Source organism: Salarias fasciatus, chromosome 20 (assembly GCF_902148845.1).
Source record: "Salarias fasciatus chromosome 20, fSalaFa1.1, whole genome shotgun sequence".
Lineage (NCBI taxonomy): Eukaryota > Metazoa > Chordata > Actinopteri > Blenniiformes > Blenniidae > Salarias > Salarias fasciatus.
The window spans coordinates 5,802,170-5,824,245 of NC_043764.1; the positions used below are offsets into that span (position 1 = coordinate 5,802,170).

The 22,076-nt window shown below is 41.0% G+C and overlaps 3 protein-coding genes across 5 annotated transcripts in view; 2 read left to right on the plus strand and 1 right to left on the minus strand.

The window, feature by feature from the left end:
- LOC115408509 (taste receptor type 1 member 1-like) overlaps window positions 1–3,231 on the plus strand; it is a 34,100-nt gene extending 30,869 nt beyond the window's left edge. Inside the window, exons 3-7 of the mRNA XM_030119315.1 lie at window positions 52–349; window positions 436–1,161; window positions 1,472–1,678; window positions 1,855–1,975; window positions 2,303–3,231. Coding sequence (XP_029975175.1) covers window positions 52–349; window positions 436–1,161; window positions 1,472–1,678; window positions 1,855–1,975; window positions 2,303–3,231 — 2,281 coding nt within the window. The remainder of the gene's footprint in view (window positions 1–51; window positions 350–435; window positions 1,162–1,471; window positions 1,679–1,854; window positions 1,976–2,302) is intronic.
- Window positions 3,232–9,668: 6,437 nt separating this feature from the next.
- Window positions 9,669–10,720, plus strand: her3 (hairy-related 3). Its single transcript, XM_030119318.1, has 4 exons — window positions 9,669–9,716; window positions 9,818–9,913; window positions 10,030–10,111; window positions 10,242–10,720. Exons 1-4 carry the CDS (start codon window positions 9,669–9,671, stop codon window positions 10,718–10,720), a joined length of 705 nt encoding a protein of 234 aa, XP_029975178.1.
- Window positions 10,721–15,465: 4,745 nt separating this feature from the next.
- The window catches only part of gpr153 (G protein-coupled receptor 153), a 40,120-nt gene continuing 33,509 nt past the window's right edge, over window positions 15,466–22,076 (minus strand). Inside the window, exons 5-7 of one of the 3 annotated variants that reach the window (XM_030118600.1) lie at window positions 21,316–21,345; window positions 19,025–19,044; window positions 15,466–18,687 (exon numbers count right to left, since the gene is read on the minus strand). In XM_030118600.1, the coding sequence (XP_029974460.1) occupies window positions 17,842–18,687; window positions 19,025–19,044; window positions 21,316–21,345 (896 nt within the window). In that variant the 3' untranslated portion in view covers window positions 15,466–17,841. Of the gene's footprint in view, window positions 18,688–19,024; window positions 19,045–20,574; window positions 20,760–21,315; window positions 21,346–22,076 lie in introns of all 3 variants that reach the window. The other 2 variants (XM_030118601.1, XM_030118599.1) reach the window with 2 other exon arrangements.

The window sequence follows — 22,076 nt, forward strand, 5'->3', positions numbered from 1 at the left end:
GAAGCTACGTTCTCCTAGCCCGACTCAATATCTCGTCTTCTTCATCCTCAGCCAACCCTTCAGTCTCTCGAATTATCAAAGGTTTCAGTTGATGAGATTCACTGTGGAAGAAATCAACAACTCTACCACCCTGCTTCCAAATGTCTCTCTTGGTTATGAAATATTTGACCATTGTTCAGACATTTCAAATTTCCCTGGTATTTTTGACCTCATCTCTATCAATGGTTTGATTGAACCTTGGACTGAAGGACATCAGAATGTGTCATCAGTGGTAGCTGTGACAGGACCCTTCACTAGTACTCAGGCTATAAATGTAGCCCCACTGTTCATGGCAGATCTTATTCCCATGGTGAGTTTTCGACTAATCATCACATGATTATAAACAGTCTTGAGTGTTGCTGACAGTGACCACTGTCTCTGTTGATTTTTGAACAGGTCAGTTACTCGTCTTCCTCTTCAGTTTTCACTCAAAAACAAAAATATGGCTCTTTTCTGCGGACAGCACATCCCAATTCAGACACCATAGAGGTGATTGTGAACATTTTACTACACTTCAACTGGCGCTGGGTGGCTTTTCTAAACAGTGATACTGACTACGGCCAGGACGGTCTGGACATTTTCAGGGAGAGGATTAAGAAAACTGAGATATGCATGGGATACTCCAAAACTCTCAGTGAAAATTCTGATTATTCCAACATATTCCAACAAATAAATGCATATGGGATTACTGTGATTATTGTTTTTTCATCCATCAATTCTGCTAACGCTGTCCTTGACTCAGCAATACGACTGAACGTCACAAACAAGGTTTGGGTGGCAACGGACTCATGGTCCTTAAACAAAGAGCTCCCCAAGAAGGAAGGACTCAAACACATTGGGACTGTAGTCGGAGTGTCTCAGCCAGTCGTGCCAATACCAGGTTTTCATGAGTTCATTTACTCTACTGACAGACAGCATCTTTGTGGAGAAACAAGACAGCAGAGGCTTTGCAATCAGGTCTATAACTGCAGCGAACTGAGTGATGAAGATATCTACGCTGCAGACCCATCATTTTCTTTCTTTGTGTATTCCGCCATCTACGCCATTGCTCATGCCCTCCACAATACCCTACAGTGTGGAGCTGGCAGGTGTATCAACAACATGACAGTGTACCCACACATGGTGAGTATACAACGAATCAACCATGTTACATTTGAAGCTGCATCCTTTATTCTCACAGGTTTGTTCTTATGTTACTGATGTACATCATGAAGAAGTAGAACATTGTCCAGTGCTGTGATCTGTGTGAAACAGCATATTTGTGGTTATAATATATCACATTTTCAATATAAAGTTGCATTTGTTTCTTTAAAAAAAAACCATGAATTTTCTGGAAAATGTATTTTAACATATTTCTTTAGGTTTTCCTGACACCTTCAAGAAACTGGGACTTCCTTCTGTATTGTGTATAAATGTTGTGTATCCACATCAGGTGCTTGCTGAGCTGAAGAAGTCAAACTTCACTCTTTTAAACCAGAACATTCACTTTGATGAGAATGGAGACCCTGGGTTTGGATCCTACTCTGTAGTTTTCTGGAACCGCCGTGGTGAAGCTCAGGAGGTCGGCTTTTATCATTTTTACCCATCAGCCGATTTCTCCATTAATGACAGTGAAATTCAGTGGCATACAAATGGGGAGGTAAGTCCTGCCCTCCTTGTTGATATAACTTTTACAACAATTCAGATACTGTTTTATCTTATGAGTCATTTTCTTTTTATGGTTATTACTCTCTATTTCACATAACGTGTTTACTGTTTCAGTCTCCTTTCTGTTGTCTAGATTCGCCATTTAAGCATCTCCTTCTGCTTTCACAGGTTCCAGTTTCCTTATGTTCTCACGAATGCTCTGTAGGATTTGCAAAAAAGCAAAATGGTATCCACAAATGCTGCTTCACTTGTGAAATCTGTCCAAATAGTACCTACATCAACGCCACAGGTAATAAAGGAAAATGAAGAAAGTAATTGTTTCCATTCTTTGATAAAAGATGAGAGAATATTTTGTGATTCTTGTTTCTAATAGCCTTGAAAACCTTCCCCCCCAACCCCCAATCCGTGCTATAACTAATGACTAAAAACCTAAAATGCAATCATAAACGATATAGAGTATCTCAGATTAGAAATTCATCGCTCCCAACTGAGTAAGTAAAGTTTCTGAGAAGGTGAAAATGAGCTACTTCAGCTGCTACTTGGTGAAGATGCTTTACCATTGGTTATTTTTCAACCTAACTTCACTGACAGCGTGTCTCTCTGTGTTGTGAAACAGAGGATCCCTACACTTGTGTCTCCTGCACTGATGCTGAATGGTCTGCAGAGGGAAGCACGTCATGCAGCCTGCGGGTGGTGGAGTTCATACCGATCACAGACACTGGAGCTCTGGTCATCATGGTTGCTGCCTGGGCCTTGGTGGGACTGAGTCTGGCTGTTTCTGTTCTCTTTGCCATTAACTTTAACACACCTGTGGTCAGATCTGCTGGAGGACCCATGTGTTTCCTCATTTTAATCTGTCTCAGTCTCTGTAGCATTTGTGTTTACTTTCATTTTGGTCGGCCAACAGCAGCTGCCTGTATCTTGAGGTTTTTACCATTTCTGCTGTTCTACACTGTCTGTCTGGCCTGTTTCGTTGTGCGCTCTTTACAGGTTGTCTGTATATTTAAAATAGCAGCCAAGTTGCCAACGCTTTACAGTCGGTGGATGAGGTATCATGGACAGTGGTGGTTCATTGCTGTTATTTTTGCCATTCAGGCCTTCTTGCTTCTTGTCGGATATGGTTGCCGGCCTCCCGGCCCTCACAATGAAACAGTAATGTACCCGAGTAAAATCATACTGAGTTGTGACGTTGGTGTCGAGGCATGCACGGCTCCTTCAATTGTACTTGTAACCCTGTGTTTTCTTTGTTTCATTTTCTCCTACATGGGGAAAGACCTCCCAAAGAACTACAATGAGGCCAAATCGATCACCTTCTGCCTGATCCTGCTGACCCTCACATGGACCCTCCTTTTCACCATACATATTCTGTATCAGGGAAAGTACATCCAGACTCTGAACGGTCTGGCAATCATCTCCAGTCTCTACTCTTTCCTTCTGTGGTACTTTGTCCCAAAATGTGTAATTATTATTTTTCAACCACAGAGAAACACACAGCAGTACTTCCAAGGTCTCATTCAGAGTTACACCAAAACCATCAGTCAGTAGGCAACACTGGATGTGCATCTTTGTAAAAAAAAGAGAATTTACCTTGTGAATTTTAGAATAAAAACACTTTCTTTCTTACAAGGCTTCAGAAGATTTTCTAATGAAAGTCTATGAATATTTTGACAAGAAATACTTTGTAATTACTTTTTAAATATGGTGTTTTCAGTCATTTTAGGCATGATGTCAATAAAGATATCACTTTACTGAAAAGTTAAAATCATGTTGTGTTGAACTTTTCATCTCTGAGAATTTGTTCCTGTGGTGATTTGGTGATTTGATGAACAGATAAAGTTTTCACAGAACTGTTGCACCACTGAATTACCATTGTATATCTGATTATATCTGACTGCTGGCCTTTTCCTTTTTTGTTCAAACATTTTCAGTACTGCGCAATTCATAGAACTTTAGGTCACAACACTAAGGAATAATTGTGACAACAGTGACGTTATTATATACATATGCACCTTATACTGCACCTTTCATACAACAATATAATTTACATACAGAAATAAATATTTAAAAAACAACATCTAACAATCATCAATCTCAGTCCACAACCTGAACCTGAACATGGTTCGCTTTCTGCTGAGTCCTCCTTTCACAGTGACAGTGTTTTCCCACATGGTGGCGCCACTTCTCAGTGATAACAAATAAGCTCACCGTTGTCCTCACTTTGTGCTCAATCATCAGTCTGCCACTGAAAAAATGTCCCTTTTGATTTTAATGAAGTATTTCTGCTGTAACCTATTTTATTATTTAATGTGTATGAGTGTTTTCAAAGTGCAATGTCCCAAGTCTTAAAAGCGGAACCAGTAAGAAGCACTTTGTATTTTTGTGCCTGTATGATATTAGTTTCTTCACCGTTAACAAAATTATAATGTGAAAAACAAGTAAAGGTTAACCTCGTGCGGTGAGATGGGTTCATCTGCTTTACAAACGAGGGCTTATAGCAGCGAATCGACCTGCTTCATCTGTGAATCATCACATTTTGTGAGATTGTGTTTTTAATGAATGTGGAACTGTCTGAACAGAGAACATCCTCTGTGAGGTTCCATGTTTCACAGGTTTGTTGTTTCCATCTCTCAGCACGCGCTGTGACTCCCGCGCGCCTTTGAAAGGCGCGTGACGCACGTTCCGCCATAAAGCAGCGCATCAAACCCAGCTGGTTCGAGCGAGGCAGCTCCGGACGCGTCGACCTCCGCCGTCTCCATTTGAAAGTGAAGGTTCCCCGCAGCGCTGCTCAGGACCCGCGGTGGCCCCGGGCCGCGGGGGGCCCGCGCCGCGGTTCCACCGGGTAAATGGTCGTTTTGTTGGAGCCATTGAGCTTCCTGGCAGGGAAAGGAGGAGGACGGACCGTGAAACTAGGAACGAATTGGTAAATAGTGCCACTTAGCATGGCATATGGCGCGTTTGGGGAGCTGCGCGCTGACACCAACAAATTGACAATTTCATACCAATTTCCGAGTGAAAGATTGCCACACACGTCGCCAAGCAGACATATATATCAGCCACAACCGGGGGTTTGTGACTTGCTAATTGATATCAGTTTTCTCAGTGTCAGAGTGAAATCTCTTAGAAATAACAATTTAAAACAAAAGTCTGAATATTTCTTCAGACAAGAAGGTAAAATTACCTACACTGCAGCATAACTTTTAATTCCGTCTTTATTTCTTTCTTTCCTTCTTTCTTTCTTTCTTTCTGTTTAAGCTTGTTCGTGATTCTGCTGAGAGGACACATATTCTGGTACACAAAATATGGAGCGAGGAAAATTGGAGGAACGCCCCATGGCTTTTCACTATACCTTTTCCCCCTTTGCTCGGACCCTGGGAAAAAAAGAACGTTGGAGACCAACTCCATCCATTAGCAGGGAAAAGAAAAAAAAACATGACTGTTTGTGTTTGGTGGCCATATGCCATTTGGTTAAAAGTAACTGAAGTCCTCATCCCTCAGAAAGCCAGAGATTTTACCTTTGGTTTCCATTTGCAGCTATTTGTTGCTCAATAGCTGCTTTGGACTGATGCTGGAAAATATTGTTAAGACTTCATATGAGGAAACATTTATTGGTAACATTAGAGTAGAAAATATCTATCTGTCTGTCTGTCTGTCTGTGTGTCCAGCTATGCACTTATCTAAAATACTGTATTTAGGAACAACACTAGAAGATACCTTTGTTTATACATATTTTTTTAAATGTGATTTTTAATCTCAATCCGGACCTTTAATGTCCCCGTTGCTCATATGACTGTTGTTTTTACGCACGACTAAAGACAGAGCGCCAAAGCCTGCTGGTTTTTCTCATTCAAATCTGTCTCTAGTCGTTCAGAGTAAATGGCAGATGTTTTGCAATTCAAGGAGAATCAATACCCATGCGCTTTGGTGTTTAACAAAGGCCCTCTCCCTTTTGTTTGGCACTTGTGTCTTTCAGTTCAGAGCTCGACAAAGGCTTCATCCTCCAGCGAGTTATAAAGTTACTTTCCAGTCAGTTCATTTCGGCCCTTGAGAAAACCTTAAGCGATGTTAATGTGAAGCCCTGGGCCTTTCATGCGCTAACCCCGGCACACACAGCCAAACAGCGGCCATTGTGTCCCCAAACCAAAGTAAGAAGACTTTAAATAACCCGTGGGCCAGTCTATAGAAATTCATGATGCCATTTCTATTTGATGTTTGATCAGAGCTTCGCCAATGGGCCTGTCGCGTGGCTTTTCACAAAATCCTGTCGATATTTGTAATATTTTTTTTTCCAGTGCACCTGCCCGTGTACCTGCTGCTGTTTGACTGTGGCCTTGTCCACTGCACAATGCGCATGGATGTGTCTTCACTGCGGCCCCGGGGCCATGTGAATGGAAGGCGGTACATCGATTTGTTGCGCTCACGGTGAGCCAAATTATGGACCAAGGTTTGCATATCTTAACCAGGCTGTGCAGAGGCACGCGGACGAAATATCAACCGACTGACACGATGCGCAAACTGCATCCAAGTGTAAGACTATAAAATGATAACACAACAACAACAACAACAACAACAACAATAATAATAATAATAATAATAATAATAATAATAACAACAATAATAATGATAATAATCATATAGAAAACTATTGTTTGGTATATGAATAATAGTGGGATGATTATTTAAAATATATTGTGGATGTGTAATGTCTTTAAATTCTCCTGAAAGTCAGCTTTCGTGCAGTTCTCTCCCGTCAGGTGTACAGCTCACCCATTGGCTTGCAAATGCGTCACTTTGTCTCTCGGAATAAAATGGTTTATTGCAGTAATTGCGTAATTGCTTCACTAATTGTTGTTAACAAGTTCCCCTCGTAGTCTAATTATTACAGCAGCATTGTCAGGTCTCCTCCGGCGGGAATCCATGACAAAGCTCCAGTGGGGTTAATGAATGACAGGGTGCTGAAAAGTGAAAGTGAAGCCAAAGCCAGATCCCTTTTATAAACATACACTTAACTTGTCTTTTAACGGCACTTGCATTATTAGACCCATTTAGTACACTTGGTTCTTGCTGTGCTGTTGTTAGACTTATGATGGCAATGCGACTTATGAGAGGAGTGCGGTGGGAATAGAGGGAAACAGAAAGTGTCTGGCTGCATTCCTTCACTGCAGACATGAAGCCATGTTAATAAATCTACACACCCCTTTCTTTTATCATAGCAAATCTGCCTTCTTGTTCTTTTGATCCCGACGTGAAGAGCCAACACTAATTGGAATTATACCGAGTAATCAGCGGTGAAATGTCTCCTCTGTGGCGCAGAGGAACAAGACAGGCGACTGTTGTGGCTCCACGCTGAAATCAGCCTTTCCACGGTCTTGTGTTACAACCAGGCGTGAAAGTGCAGATAATGTGGCGTCCAGAAGGGACAAAGGACTCCAAAAAGCCCTCAAGGCGCACAGCATCTCCGCCAATTTTCATACCGATTAAATGCTTCACCTTATGCAATTTATCGGTATTAGAACAATTATTGTTCCCTGACACATCCCCCGTGCTTCTCTTTGAACTCCCCTGACTTTTGCGAGACCAATCTATCAATCATCTGGATCTCTTTCCTCCACTTACTGCCCCTGATTGATATATTTATCTTGAAAAAGCATATTTCCAAACAACTTAGTTCCCTATCCGTGCAATTTAAGCGCAATTATTATTGCGCATTTCTTTTGGAAAACATGCCCCAAACCATATATTTAACCGCAACAGAAAATGAGCAAATTTAAATTTTTAAATTGAGATTTAAGCCGCAGTTTTATGAAAAGCCAACGGATGCAGTCTTCTGATTTTGTGACTGCTTACAGCATTGTCTTCATCCTGGTGCAATAATACAACCATAATACATCTCAGCTACTGACCAACAACAACAGAAATGACAGTATGTGAGGTTATGGAGATGCCACTTCACAATACATACACAACGTTAAATGTAAAAAAAAGATAGAAAAAAACAGAACTTGCACATTACACTGAATATTGAGTTGCAACTGCAATGTCTTAAAATTCACCCAAAATCATCATTCATACGGGTTTTCACATCCAAATCGTGACCACTTTGTGATAACAGCACCACTGACACATCAAACCCTGATGTTTGTTTTACTTTTTTTGTTTTTCAAATACATTTACATGAAACTGGATTGTGGACTTTATCTTAAAACAGAGTGAAGAGAAGATGATCTGCAATTTGTCTTTAGAAGAGGAGGGAGACTTTTTTTTATGTCCACTGTGGTCACAAGCAGGCCAAAGGATCAAAGGCACATTACTATAAATTGGCCTCTTTTCATGGTGCTTCTCCTCAGAGTGAATACAAATATGCTCCTCCTCTGCGGGCCAGCAGTCAGTTCATCACGGCTCTGTGTACAGGGTGAAATACGGATCCATCCATCCATCATCCATCTATCCATCTATCTATCGAGCTAGCTATATCTATCTGGACCTTGACCAATTTCAACAGTTTGTTCAACTGATTCTAAAGCACAGTATATAATCCTGAAAACTACTTTCAGAACCGCAGGTTCTTCCCCTGTACTTCTACAATTAATTCAAAGCATTTGTTCTGTTTAGCCAATCAGTTAATTTTTCATTTAAAAATATCATTGATTGTATCTATTTTTTCATGTAATAGTTTGTCTGGGAAAATCTTTTAACACAATTCTTCAAAAAAGAAATGAAATGTAGCAATGGAAGTGAAAAAGATTATTCCCTGCATGAGTAGTAATACTGGAGTACAGCTTTTACTTGAGTAATATTTTAAAAACATTAGTTTTACTCGTAGAAGCAAAATGTTACTCGAGTTCACTTTTAGGGTCTTTCCACCTCTGATTTTCAGGGTGTCTATATGTGAGCGCAAGATGCGCATTGGGCTGCGCCGAGCCTATAGTCAACACATTGTTTCAGCCGGTTTGACTTTTCCCAAGCCTCGGCCCTTTTCAGGAAGCAGTGTGGAGAATCGGGAGGCGAGGGACCAAGGACAAGGGGCGGCCCGCGATTCTCCTCGGTGCCTCTCTGAGCCTGGTATGAAGACAAAAAGTGGTGACGCACAAAGGCCAAAGAAACTTAAAATTGTAAAAGCGTCTTAAAGGTATTCCAAATCTCCTACACTTTTACTCCAGATGTGTGTCGTGGTTAAATGTTCACACAAAGCGTAGCTGCAGCGTTTGCCTAAAACACAGATTGTAAATAGTTTGGCTGCTGTAATAAGATTTGCAGGTGCAAACGTTTTACTGTCAGCGACCACCAGAAAATCGAAATACTGTGGGAACATGAAGAGAATTACCACGGTGCTGCCTTCGACCTGGTGGCGTGAAACTCACATGTGAAAGAATGAATACAGGAGTCAATGGTCCCCACAGCGTGCACCGTGCACAACCATTGCAACAATGTTTATCGTTTCTATGCTCCTTTTTAGTTTCACCACACACGTTGAGTGTTGGGCATCTTCCCCATGGCTGCAGGCCTGCCCGTTACGCTGCTCATCATATTGCATATAGGAGGGTTTTTTTTTTTTTTTTTTTTTTTTTTGCAGTGCAAAAAACATTTAATGTTTTGATTTTGTTATGGAACAAAGCGGCAGATTTGTGTCTGACTTTTCCTGCGAAGGTCTGCGCATTGTTATGAAGTTTGTGATACAGGATGAAAAAATAAAGCTGTGCAGACATCATTGCGGAATCATCCGATTTGTATTAAAAATATACAAAAAAGAGAGAAATCCTCAATCATCTGAGTATGAAAAAATATATGTTTTGAAAAGTGTGATGAGTTGAGCTCCTTGGTTGACAAAAGACGCCCGCCGTTGCTCATTTGAGCGCGAGAGACAGGCGGGACTGGTGGCATTGAGATGTTAAGTAGGTATCTCCATATAAACCCTCTCAGGATCCAGTGCACCACTCCGTGGGTCAAAGACAGAGGGAGAATCATTACGAGGGAACAGATAGAGAATGGTGGCCACATCGGACTGCGCTGAAAAATCCAGACCAGGAAACAAGGTGTGTTTAAAAGTTCTTTCCAGAATGACTGAATATAAAGAGTGGGAAATATCAGTATAATCAGTGTTGTTCGCAGCACTGAGTTTGCTCTCCTTTTGCAGGTATCCAAACCTGTCATGGAAAAGAAGAGAAGAGCTCGAATAAATCAGTGTTTGGACCAACTGAAGTCTCTTCTGGAGAGCTACTACAGCACCAGTGTGAGTGTGCAGACGCCATGCTTGGTTCTTAAATAGTGGTTCTTTACTTCTAATGAGCCTTTTCAGTCAAAGCACTTGACTGGAGATGACTGAATGTTGCGTTTTTCCCCGCTTAGATTCGGAAGCGCAAACTGGAAAAAGCAGACATCTTGGAGCTCACCGTGAAACATCTAAGGAACATCCAAAAGATCCAAAGCTGTGAGTGACATCTTTAGGAGAAAATGTCTTTAAATGGCTCAAATTCAGTTTTGTTGATGATGCAAGAGATTGTTACGAACAACCATAGGCGTGCGTTTCTAACCCTGGTGCGTCTTTCCGTTTCTTCCAGTCACCGCGGCAGCATCCGACTTTTCTGATTACAACACCGGTTTCCGCAGCTGCCTTGCAAACGTCAACCAGTACCTGCTGACGGCAGAAGGCCTGACCGGGAGCGATCACTGGATGCTGTCGCAGCTCTCCAGCAGACTGTGCCGCTCTCGGAGGAGAGCCGCCGCCTTCAGCACCATGGACAGCGGCCGGGACCGGGAGGAGGCGCCGGCCGAGGCGCAGCGGCTCCCCTCATCCACAGACCGGCTCAAGGACGGAAACACGCCCCAGTCCGCTCCTCCGAAGCTCCAAAATACATCCACACCTGTTTTACTACGGAGAGAAGACACATGCCAGCCATCTGGAGCCGTACAGACTGGACTCAGCTCGGCACCTGCAGGAAACACCACTGAGAAGAACTCCAGTCCGAAAAACTTTGACTTTCACAGCCACAGACATGAAGCTGTAAATACTCCGCAGAGCGTGTGGAGGCCTTGGTAGAGCTGGTGTCACTTCATTGTTGATTGTATATATTTGCCTCATAGAAACATAAGAATATGTCTTATAGTTTACATTGAAAATGTATTATTTTCTCAATAAAAGTAAAGAAAGATTGTGTTTTCATGTCAATTTCTAGTAAACTATAGCCTGATAATCCCATGGAAAGTTTTTTTTTTTCTTTTTTTTTTTGTTTTGTTAAATATGTGGGTCAAACATGCAGCATAGGCCCACATGAAGATCTGGCCCACACCATGATCTTGTTAAGTGTAAAAATTACAAAGAAAATGTTGCCTGAAAGATTTAATCAATATGTAATAGTGAAAATCGTTTACAGGGACGCTGGCTGAAAGGTCAATGATGCAGTTTTAAAAGAAAAGATATAACACCAGCAAAGTAGAATAGGTATCAACACCACATTGTGAAAGCTGAAAGTTGCTGAAATCCTTTTCCTGGAGCAACTAGGTATTTTCCAACACAAACACTGTGATGGATACAGAGCTTTCTGATTTAGCAAATATATCAGAAAGTCAATGCTATATCTTTGGATGCAAAATAGTCAATTGTATAATGTAGTTTTTAGTTTTTTCTCTAAGTGAAAACTCTTAAAAAGTCAGTTATATGTTATGGTGTTGTTGATTGTTTCTCTTAGCCATCAACTTTTTCAGTTTGTGGAATGTTTTAAAAGAAACGCAGATTATTAAACCATCAACTGCAAAAACATTTGAAGCTGTTGTTATTTAAAGGTTTTTATTTTTTCACTGACCTGAACCAGATGGTCTAAACCTTTCAGAGAGAGAGTTGCGCGTTGTGTATCTTGAAAGAACGAAAATGATAACGATCTCCTCAACTATGTCTATATTTGATGAGCAAACTACATAAAAGCTGCAGAATTTGGCTAATTGATGTATCATTAAATTGTAAGCTTCAGTTACATGTTTTAATGCTACTTCAATCATGTAATAACTTACTTATAACTTACTTAAAAGGCAAAAATATTTTGACAAAAATCTAATATCTTATTACACTAAGTTGGACATTGGAAAAGGTCAAAATATTGGCAGGTATTTTGTTATTCACCATTATCACATTATTGAGTATTATTGTATAGTACATATTAATAGTACATTATTGATTACAATATCGCTTTAAAAATTTTAATTTATAGCGATACATTAATAAAAGAGAGGGGAAAATACTAAACTTTTCATGACGGTCTCAAGCAGCAATGGCTTATTTTTTGTTGCCGCTGCTGTTAAAATGATTTAAGTCACATGATGAATTATCACGTCAGACTTTTGTAAAAGTTCATTAAGACAATCATAAACGCAACTCCACTTTCTCCACTGCAGCGTTAGTGGAAAATCTGCGTCGGTTGTCTCATTTCTCTCTTTCTTCTCAAGTTTCACGCCTATAAGTACCGAAGCGGTGTCCTGCAAGTCACGCGCTTGTCTGACAACTCAACAATTTTCTGCTGCAGGCTGCTGATTACACGCCGTGCTCTGTCTGTCACGGAGTCACTGCGACCTGGACAAAGATGTTAACTTATAAATAAATAAATAAATAAATAAATAAATAAATAAATAAATAAATAAAATGCGATTCCAAGTTTGTGGATCAGAGTAACATTTATGCCTCTGATAAAAGGTATATTGTGAGTTCACTATTTCAAAAACTGTAGTTTCCCCCTAGGTATATAGTAGTAGTACAAACAATGTGATTGCTTTACAGTGTTTTTGGTTCCAACCTGCAGGGGACAACATTAGGTTTCGGTATTTGGTCTCGTTGCGCACGACAACTCTGCCAGTCAGCCCCCCGTGCACAGTGAAAATGTCCCCCGGTTTTCTTCCGCTGCTGTGGCAGTTGTGTCATAAAGTGTGTGTTGGGGAGCAGCCGGGGAGAGGATGGCACCTTGCAGCGAGGAGAATCGCTGAAACGCCCACAGCTCATTCAGAAGGCGCGCGGCTGAAAGGACACCGCAGTCTGTCGTATGGGAGGGTTTCTCTAGTGAGGAAAACAAAATACTGATGCTTGGTTCGTTTTTTGTTTTTGTTTTTGTTTAGTTTTTTCCGGGCTCCTAAACTCCTAAAATCCCGTATTACTCTCTGAAGTATTCCTCCTGGTTGTTTGGCCGGATCAGCAGCGCACAAACCCATAAATCCTCCCAATATTCCCTCCCTCCAATGTCAAAGCCACTCTTTTAATGAGAGCTGCAGAGGCCAAAGTTTGTTTAATGCAATAAAGAAAAAATGCCACGTGACATTCAGACTGAATGCCCTCAGCCTTTCTCTAAGAACTTCTATGAACTCTTCTCAACATTGTCTCAGTGGGTTTTATTTTTTCTTAATAATAGCGGCGCACACTGGAGCCGAGAGCCGGGGGGAGGAGGGCAGAGAAGTGGAGCAATTAGCATCAGACTGGAGTCAGTCAGGCGATCCTAAGAGAGCAGACGTGGATGAAGTGCGCTGCAGACGCTCTTTTCTGCTTTTTCTGCTCGTAAATGAGTCTCACTGACGCACTTGATGGAAGAATTAGGCGTAAAAACAGTCTTCCAAGAAAAGTGAAACACCAGGAGCACTTTGTTTGAACAGTAGATTCTGAGCTCTTTTTTGTTGGAGTTTGCCCTGGAGTCTTTAATGCAATAAATACATCAATGAATATAAATCAAGATAATGCCTTATCAGTAGTGATAAAGCATAAAGCATCCATATGAAGACTGATGGACAATTGATTTTTACAGTCCTAAAATGCCACCTTAGAGGCTTTTCTGTGCCGTTTTAAGTGAACTGATGTCTCTAAATCAAGGTGTGATTGTCTGTCTCTCTTTGATGGGCTGCTGATCTCTCCTGCTTCCTAGCAGCTGGGTTTGGCTCCTGCACTCTAAAAAGAAATGTCTAGACTCAACAAAAAAAAAAAACAAAAAAAAAAAAAATCAACGCAACAGTTTGCATTAGTCTTTTTAAGTTATGGCAACCTCATTACAAATTATTGAACCAACAAACTATATTGCTTTGGGTGAATTCATTTTTTTGTCATCAGTCAAAGATCATTTGAAGTACTGCTTACTTAACAAATGCAAGATTTTTATGTTGATTATTCAAATAAATTGGCTGCCCACTTTTAAGTAGTTAAAATGGACAGTTTTTGTTGAACCTTAATATCGTGATTATTTGGGAATACAATACTATCATAGCCCATGTGGACTGATTCTGTACAGGCAGACACAGGCCTTCAATTAACCCCAGAGGCAAATGAGAACTGTTCTGTTGAACTCTATAAGTTTCAAAGTAGTAGCAGGAGCAGATTAAATGCTCAATACTTCTCATCCCAGGTTTGACACGAAAATTAACTAAACTATTTAGATTAACTGAATAACAAGAACACAATCAAACACAACTACCAATAACACTATTAACATCAGAACATTGAAATAAATCATGAAATCAATGTTTAAATCTTGAATATCGCATCCCAAACTCCCATGATTCATTGCGACACTACCATCATCACTGTTAAATTCTTCAAAGAGCCTGCTCCCTTTATGCTGTGACCAACACCAACCATGCCGATGTGGTGTCCTTAACCCACTAGAACTATTAGAAATAAATTTTACTCGCCATGAAATGTTGCTTGTATCAAGGTTTTTCATCCTGCTAAACCACTGTCGAACTTGTCCAGGCATGGTGTGTGGCGAGAGGGAACTTAAAATTGTGAAGTCAACGTTGACAAAATTAAATTATTCAGCCAAGTTTGTTAAGTTATAACAACTTGAATTTTGTTTTAAACCCATCAACAATGAATTTTGAGTTCAAATCGCAACAAAATTAAGTTGATGTAATTAGGAACATTTTTATTTATTCATAACTTGAAAAAATAAGTTGGAAACTTAGAAAGTTTATCAAAATCAACTAATTACAATTTTTTATTTGGATCCATGTATTAAATCAAGCGGTGTTAGAAGCTTCTCTTAGTTACTTTTTAGAGTGTGTATGCCCCAACAACTCAGCTCACATCAGCTCAAATTTACTTCGAGCATGTTAAAAACAACCATAGCTGAACTAAAGAGCTGTACATAGATAGACATAAAAACTCAATAACTTGAGATGCAATCAGTGAAAGGCAACAAAATACGATTGAAAAGAAACAATAAGATGCAATAAAATGGAAACAAATAAAGCAAAGGGAAAAAAATGGGTCTTAAGATTAATTTAAAAAAGCACCCTAAGGTGGATCAATCAGAATAGCCTAACAGATGCATACATTCCCTCAAATTCTCAAATGATGTGTTGGTTCCTGCATTAAACTTCATTAAGTTGTTATCAAGATATTAAGGAAATAATACTGTTCATGACCATAAAACATAAAGTATTCTTTTATGAATACAAAGTTTCAGTTTCATAAATTCACTGACTACTGGAAAAAACTAAAGCACACCAACAATTAATTTGAAAGATTATCTAATAAAGCATTTGGATTGAATAACTGCTGCCATCACACAGAAAATTCATGCGGCATGGTCAATATGTTGGATTCCTTTGAAAAGCAGCAGTAAAATTAACCACTCATTAAATTTACCACTAACTTTTGCATCAGCTTTTCAATTACAAAATGCCAAAAGTTCTTTGCCGAGCTCCATGTCAAGCACCTCAGTGCTCTCTGAAATGATCAATCTAATGGAAAAAAGAGGAATAACCCCGACAGGATATACACACCACACTGCAGCAAATGTCTAAAAACACACAGAGGCATCATCTTGTGAATTTAATCAGTCAAATATTCTTAACAAAGTCATCATCTGAACGAGAAAAATCAGTTAACAATTAACATCATTCATATTTGAGCCATAAATCTTTCAATATGTTACAAAATTATAGACTGATATTGTAAACACAACAGAATGCAAACAGGTTCATGACAGAGCAAAGTCAGACAGGGGGACGGCGTGGCGTTGTGTTTCCAAATAAAGCCACATTTCAGCAGACTTAACCGGCTGCGGTGAGCTACTCTAATACTTGGAAGTGAAAAGAAACATTGAAATTACAGCTGATGATTCAAAACATAGATGTGAAACACGTGCAACATCAGTACTTGGATGGAAACGGAAACGGCAACCAAAAAAGTTTCACAAATTAATAAGGCTGTCCAAAGGGAAAGTTCCATCTCGGATGTCGGATGTTCTCCTTCTGCTCTGATTTCTCTGACAACTTGCAGTTGATTTGTGCAGATACATTCATGTTAGTAGTAAATGTCTGTGTGAAGTCAGAGATTCTCTGCTTTTAGTTGGATAATTGTCACTTTGGTTAAAAGAAATAAATCCTGGAGTGAATTCAGAATTTTATGCAGCAAATCCAAGTTTGATCGTGAGACTATAATAACCACAGGGTCACCTCACCTGTCTGTTCCTCAGCTGTTTATTGTTCCCCAAATTCAACACTGTGTGAAGGTTTCAGTGAATCTTTATGGAGTTTAAAAGTGGCACACTTTCTCAGACAAAGTTGCTTTAAATCATCCTGAAGAACTGAGCACAGATCCTGGATGAAATCTTCTGGTAAAGCCAAACGGTTGAGGGAACCACACCATCTCTTCCAGGACTCCTTCCCACTCTCTCACAGTCCTGTCAAGCATTCATTTTTTTGCAGGAGACTAAAACTTCTGCACAGTGCTGTCTGGGTTTATGTGGAAGTGAATCGAAATGTTCTCATTTTTGTTTTGTTTTACATCCACACCAACTGAATCTTTATGGACCCTTAAAATATTATGTTTAATGTTTCCACTTAGATACATCAGAAAAAAGAAAACGTCACAGTCTGAAAACTTCCACAGAGTTCATCCGTTATCACAGTCTGAGACTCCCTCAAGAGTTTTAGTCTGAGGTTACAAAATGAGGTCAGATTAGATCATGTTGATGCCCGATAGAGATACTCTGAAATCTAGAATATCAGCGTTCTGGAGACTCCTGCTTTTGTCTGAGGTGACCTGAATGCCAGAATGTTTTCCATGCTGCAGTGTTTTTATTAATCAATATGTAAATGTGAGAAAATTCAGTAAAATCTCGTTCTTTCATTGCGGATGTCCACTTTTGTGGACTTATGCTGCATTTGATGAGTTTCCTCTTTGAAACGATTCTTTCCAATGTAATTTCAGAGTGCTGTCTGGTTACTTTAAAACTCATGGCTGAGGAGGTCAAACAAGGAACCGCGACCGGTGACGGTGGAGTTCAGGCTGACACTCTCAGCGGACGAGGATAAAGCACCGTTTCCTGTTGATCTGATGGTTTTGTCTTTATATGCAGTGGGCAACTGTAACACGCCATGATTTCCAAACATAAAACAAACATTGTAATAATAATAATAATCGTACGACAGTTTCGTTAAACAGAAAACATCAAAACCATGAATCCAATATCCGTTCTATATACAACACATCTTCAGTCCTCTTTATAAAATGACTTCACATTTTCTTTAGAGACTTTGGGGTTTTTCATGGTATAGTTCAATATCTCACACAGCAACTGCAAAACTATGCAAAAAGCTTGAATTACAACTCTGAATTTGATCCAACAGGTGCTCCAAATGTCTGTAACGCCTTGTGAATAATATAATCGATGGAAATGAATGTGTCAAAGTTAAACTCAAAATACAAGGGCAATAAAGCTCGTGTTCAAACCAAACCAAACACTCGGTCCATACAGGCCAAACAGAGTGAAGAAAAGGTCAAAGGCAGAGAAGAACCCGCCACACCTGTAATTCTTTAAGCCGTTATTCAAAACCAGAAAAAGGAATGGTCACACCATGTAAAACCTACTGATCTGTGTCAACGCTGAAAAAAAGTGTCTGCAGTGGATAATGTCATGAAAGCTGAATACCAAGCCCACCCGACCTTCTCACCAGCTTTTATATGTGGATAATATTTCATCAAATATGTCCAAAGAGGCGTTCAAACACAACAGATGCATTAAAACTGATTAGTGGCACGAGTAATAAAAAGGCTGACGTGTTCCAGGTCCCAGGTTCCCGGTAACCAGCCTCATGTTTGCATCATGACGAGAACTTCAATCGTAATAATAATAATAATAATAATAATAATAATAATAATAATAATAATAATATGTGGGGGTGCTGCTTTTAGGAGGTGGAGCCCACAGAATCGGAGTGAAAGGTGATGTATCCCGAGGACGACGCTGAGGGGGTGCTTACAAAACTGTTTGTGCTTCCTTTACTCTCAGCCTTGCTCAGGTGCTGCGGCCCCCACTGTGCGCCCCCGGCACCCCCGCCTGTCCTGGGCCTGCTCCCAGAGTGTCCCGGAGTCTGCTGGCTGCGGCCGGGCGAGCCCCCTTCCCCGTGCCGCCTGCCGTCCCGGGGGCGGTCCCGGCAGCCCTTCCCGGAGCCGCAGGCCCCGGGGCTCTTCTTCGCGGCGGGTCTGTCCGGCTTGGGCGAGCCTTCGGGCGAGTTGCCCCTGCTGCTGCTCCTGCTGCTGCTCCGTTTGTGTTCCGAGAGCCTCCGGAGCACCTGAGGCTCGCGCTCGAAGTCTGTGAGCGGGAAGTGAGGGAGGATGACGGCGTGCTGCTCGTACACGTTGGGGATGAGTGAGATGGTGGATGTGCGCCGCGGGCTCTTCCTGGGGCTCGGCAGCGGCGTCTCGTCGATGAAGTTGATCACCTCGTCGCGGCTGAAGCAGCGCAGCTCGTCCTCGTAGCGCTCCCCGCCGCACACCACGCGCGGCAGATGCCTGAGGGAGTGCATGCTGTCCTCAGAGCGCCGTCGCTTGCGGTGCGGGTGGTGGTGGTGGTGGCTCTCCTCGTGGTAGGAGACCAGGCTGCTCCTGCGCCTCTCGTGGCGCGGCAAGGTGCAGCTGTAGTGGGCACTCACTATCATGTCCTCGGTGGACCCCCACCGGTGCAGGTATGAGGGGATCCGGTCGCTGGTCCACATGTCGGTTTCGTCGTGGGAGTATCTTCTTGTAGGGGGCACCTGGACGCAAGACACACAGAGCACGGCCTTCAGTGTTTCGACAGCTCGGACGTGCAGAAAAACACATGTTCAAGAGCAACAACACATGACTGAGCATCATGACACTGCCTCAGATCGACTCTACAGACTGCATGCAGGAATCTTAGCACTAAAATCAATCATTACAATTTCCTTTGCTTGACCTGCTTTTGTAAAATCCTTCATGTAGCACAAGCTGTTTATTTTATTTTTTTCAAAATGATCATTTAAATATACATTAGCAGGGTGATAACAGTATCCACCTCCACTATAAATGGAAAACTGCAAAGGCTGATAGTTGCCTACATGTTATACTCACATTTGGTTCTGCTCTGACAACTAAGCAAGAGAGAGAGGGTTTGTCAGGGTGATGTCAAGAACCTCAAGGCTGATATCAGCCTGCCCCCCTGTGGTGGCTTCGAGTGAATGCAGAGAGAATAAAACAGCAGACGATACAGTAGCGTTGGGTGTTGTAGGGTGGAGAGGCAGAACAGCAGAGGGCAGCACAGGCACGAGAATGACAGGATGCAGGACTGACTCAGATGGATGGATAGAGACACACATTCACACACACACACTCACACACACATTCACACACACAGAGCATAAAGCCAGGAAACCTTCATTGTGCTATTGAACCAGGTGAGAAGTGCCGGAGCAGTTCTCAGATGGAGGTGCTGCTTACTGATAAGGGCCTGAAAGGGTTTGAGGAGTCGAGACTGTGAGGGATTTAAACCCTTCAGGAGCAGCAGATGTAATACTTTTCATTTACTCAAGTCTTCCTGCAGCCGAAATACCACAAAAAAAAAAAAAAAAAAAAAAAAATGCAGTTCACTTGAAACTGCACACACAGACACAGGCAAATGAATCCACTGCGATGTGAGAGGTCGTTTACGACAAAACAATGGATGAAGTGATGATTTGTGACAGCTACTGTATACATCTCTGTTTCAAGACTTGTTAAAAAGTTGGACTGAATAGAGCCTTGGCTCTTTGGGTCCACTGGTTTTTTGAAATGTCTGATCTAAAGCAGGACATTTTGGGTGCAGAACCAATTAAAATGATTTTCATTTTTAGTAGAGAGTTGTGGAGATAATTTTGGGCTTCGATCTCCACTGACAGATCTTAAGTTTAATACAAAGATGACACAGTGTTAAGATGCATTGTACTTCATTCTATACTCATGTGTTCTGACCGCAGTCTTCAAGACCAAAATCGACTGTATTTTAACAATTAGGAGCCACATTGATCCACACTGGACCAGAGGATGAGGATTACAGATTCCTATTGGGATTGGGATCAGAACAGAGGTGCAGGTTCGGTTGGATTACCCTCAAAGACTGCATGTAAGAACAGGCTTTTTCATTAATGCAAGCTGAAAATGAGCATTTCACTGTTTCACTGCGTCTGAATGGGATGGATGCCGGATCCAATGGACACAATGCTTTTGGGTAGAATATGAGCAGGTGTTTAAGGTACTTCCCTGAAATCCTCGAGGGATTCCTGAAATGTAGAAGGTAAGTCTCGTACTGAGCTCTTACCCTCTTATAAGATAAGAATGTATTAAATCGACTTGTAGGTCCAGAGCAAAACAGTACTTGTTAACTATGAAGCACATCTTGTGTGTTAATGAGACTGCTGATGGTCATATTTACCAAACATTAGTCAGCCAGAGTGAATTTTTGTGAGAAAGGGAAAAAAATTGTGTTTAACACATTTTGGAGGGATACTGTTACAAAATATTTCAGAAAATTTCAGGCAAGATGCTGTATAGGCCGTTTGGTCATGCACATTAGCAATGAATTGTCATTTAGAAATAATTCAACCGATCAAGTAAAAGAAATGAAGAAAATCAATAAAAAAATATACCTGCAAATACTGCATTTTATCTTCCTGTTGTTCCCTCAATGGATACCCTTGCAGAACCCCCCTTTCTAAGGTTGAGAACTCATACTTGGCATTATGGTCTATCGTCACGATTTCAGGCGCCGAGCTATAGTCATACGGTCTGTCATATATTAAGTCGGCATGAATTCCTCCGTCTTGGCTGTTTTCTGCAAAGTGCAGAAAAGTACGAACGTCAGGATTAGAGAGCAAGGGACTCAATACACAAGACAGACAGACAGACAGACGAAGAAGATAAGAGAGACAAGATCAGTTGTTCTCTGATTAGTTGGCTTTTAAATCTCTGCTCAGGATTAGAAGATTTAGGTGAAAAATAATTGCAAGAAAAATGACCAAGAGTTTAGGAGTTTAGTTTAAATAATTAGCGAGGGAATGAAAAAAACCCTCTCATTGTTGCTGACTGTTCAAAACATGGCAAATAGCACAGCTACTATAAACAAGCTCTGAGAGTACGAGCTCACAAAAACTACAGTCACAAAAATCTGGAACGCTGAGTGTGTAATTTCCCCAATAACTGCATTTATGTTCATTACAGATCAATTGGAGATGATGCAAAATGTTGATCTTGAGAAAAATGTTGGCCCAAAAGGATGAAAGATGGAGGGAGCTATTTGCACAGGCAGCTTGGCATGCAAGTCAGTAGCTTCAGGGGAAAAAAAGCAAAAAAAAAAAAAAAAAAAACCAAGAAACAATCCTTATACATACAACTGAGATGAGTTATACATGGCAAGCCCTCTGGAAAAAAAGCAGAGAACTAGCAGTGTTAATTATCACACAGGACACGGACTGCCTCGTGTTGTTTTTCAGACTCCTGCTGGACGGGGAGCAGTCATGGGGGGTGAGGATCAAAAGGTTCGGAGGGTTAGAAAGAGGAGAGAAGGGGTTCAGACCGGGTTCAGTTTAAACAGAGCCAATAGTTAAAAAGACAGATGGTTCACGCTGCCGTCAGTTTGTGAAGTGGGGCGAACATGGACCCCGTGCCCGAGTCTATCTATGATTATCATGTGACCTAATTCTGGGAGCACATTGAGTTGAAGTGTCTGTGATTCTTTAGTGAAATGTTTCATTTTCAGCCCTTGTTTCCCTGATTACAGATGTACTGAACCATTTTCAGTAGGGGGAGTCCCTGCCTCACGAATACCAATAAAGGAAAGCAAACAACACAAATAAAAGCAAATAAAAATGTGAACATTTCAAACACAGTGTGGTTTAGTTCGATGCTATAAAGCATATAGTTCATATGCTTCAGTGACTCGAGGGAAATATGACCATCATAATGACATGAAAAACGATATTCAGCTTTTTAGTAATCGCTCCAGTTTCACTCTGGTTCTCCAAATAGATCAGGAACCATTTAGTTTTATTCATATCGCGGAAGATTGCTCAGTTTCAATGCATTAGAGAGAAAAAAAGACAGAAATGCTGCAAGATAAATGTCCTATGTGCAACATTTTTCCTTTTTTCAA

Bases quoted from the DNA above. Each gene is read 5' to 3' on its own strand.
- her3 (XM_030119318.1), top strand. From the start codon at position 9,669: ATGGTGGCCACATCGGACTGCGCTGAAAAATCCAGACCAGGAAACAAG. The intron at 9,717-9,817 runs GTGTGTTTAAAA...CTCCTTTTGCAG, and splicing joins AATCCAGACCAGGAAACAAG to GTATCCAAACCTGTCATGGA. The intron at 10,112-10,241 runs GTGAGTGACATC...CGTTTCTTCCAG, and splicing joins CATCCAAAAGATCCAAAGCT to TCACCGCGGCAGCATCCGAC.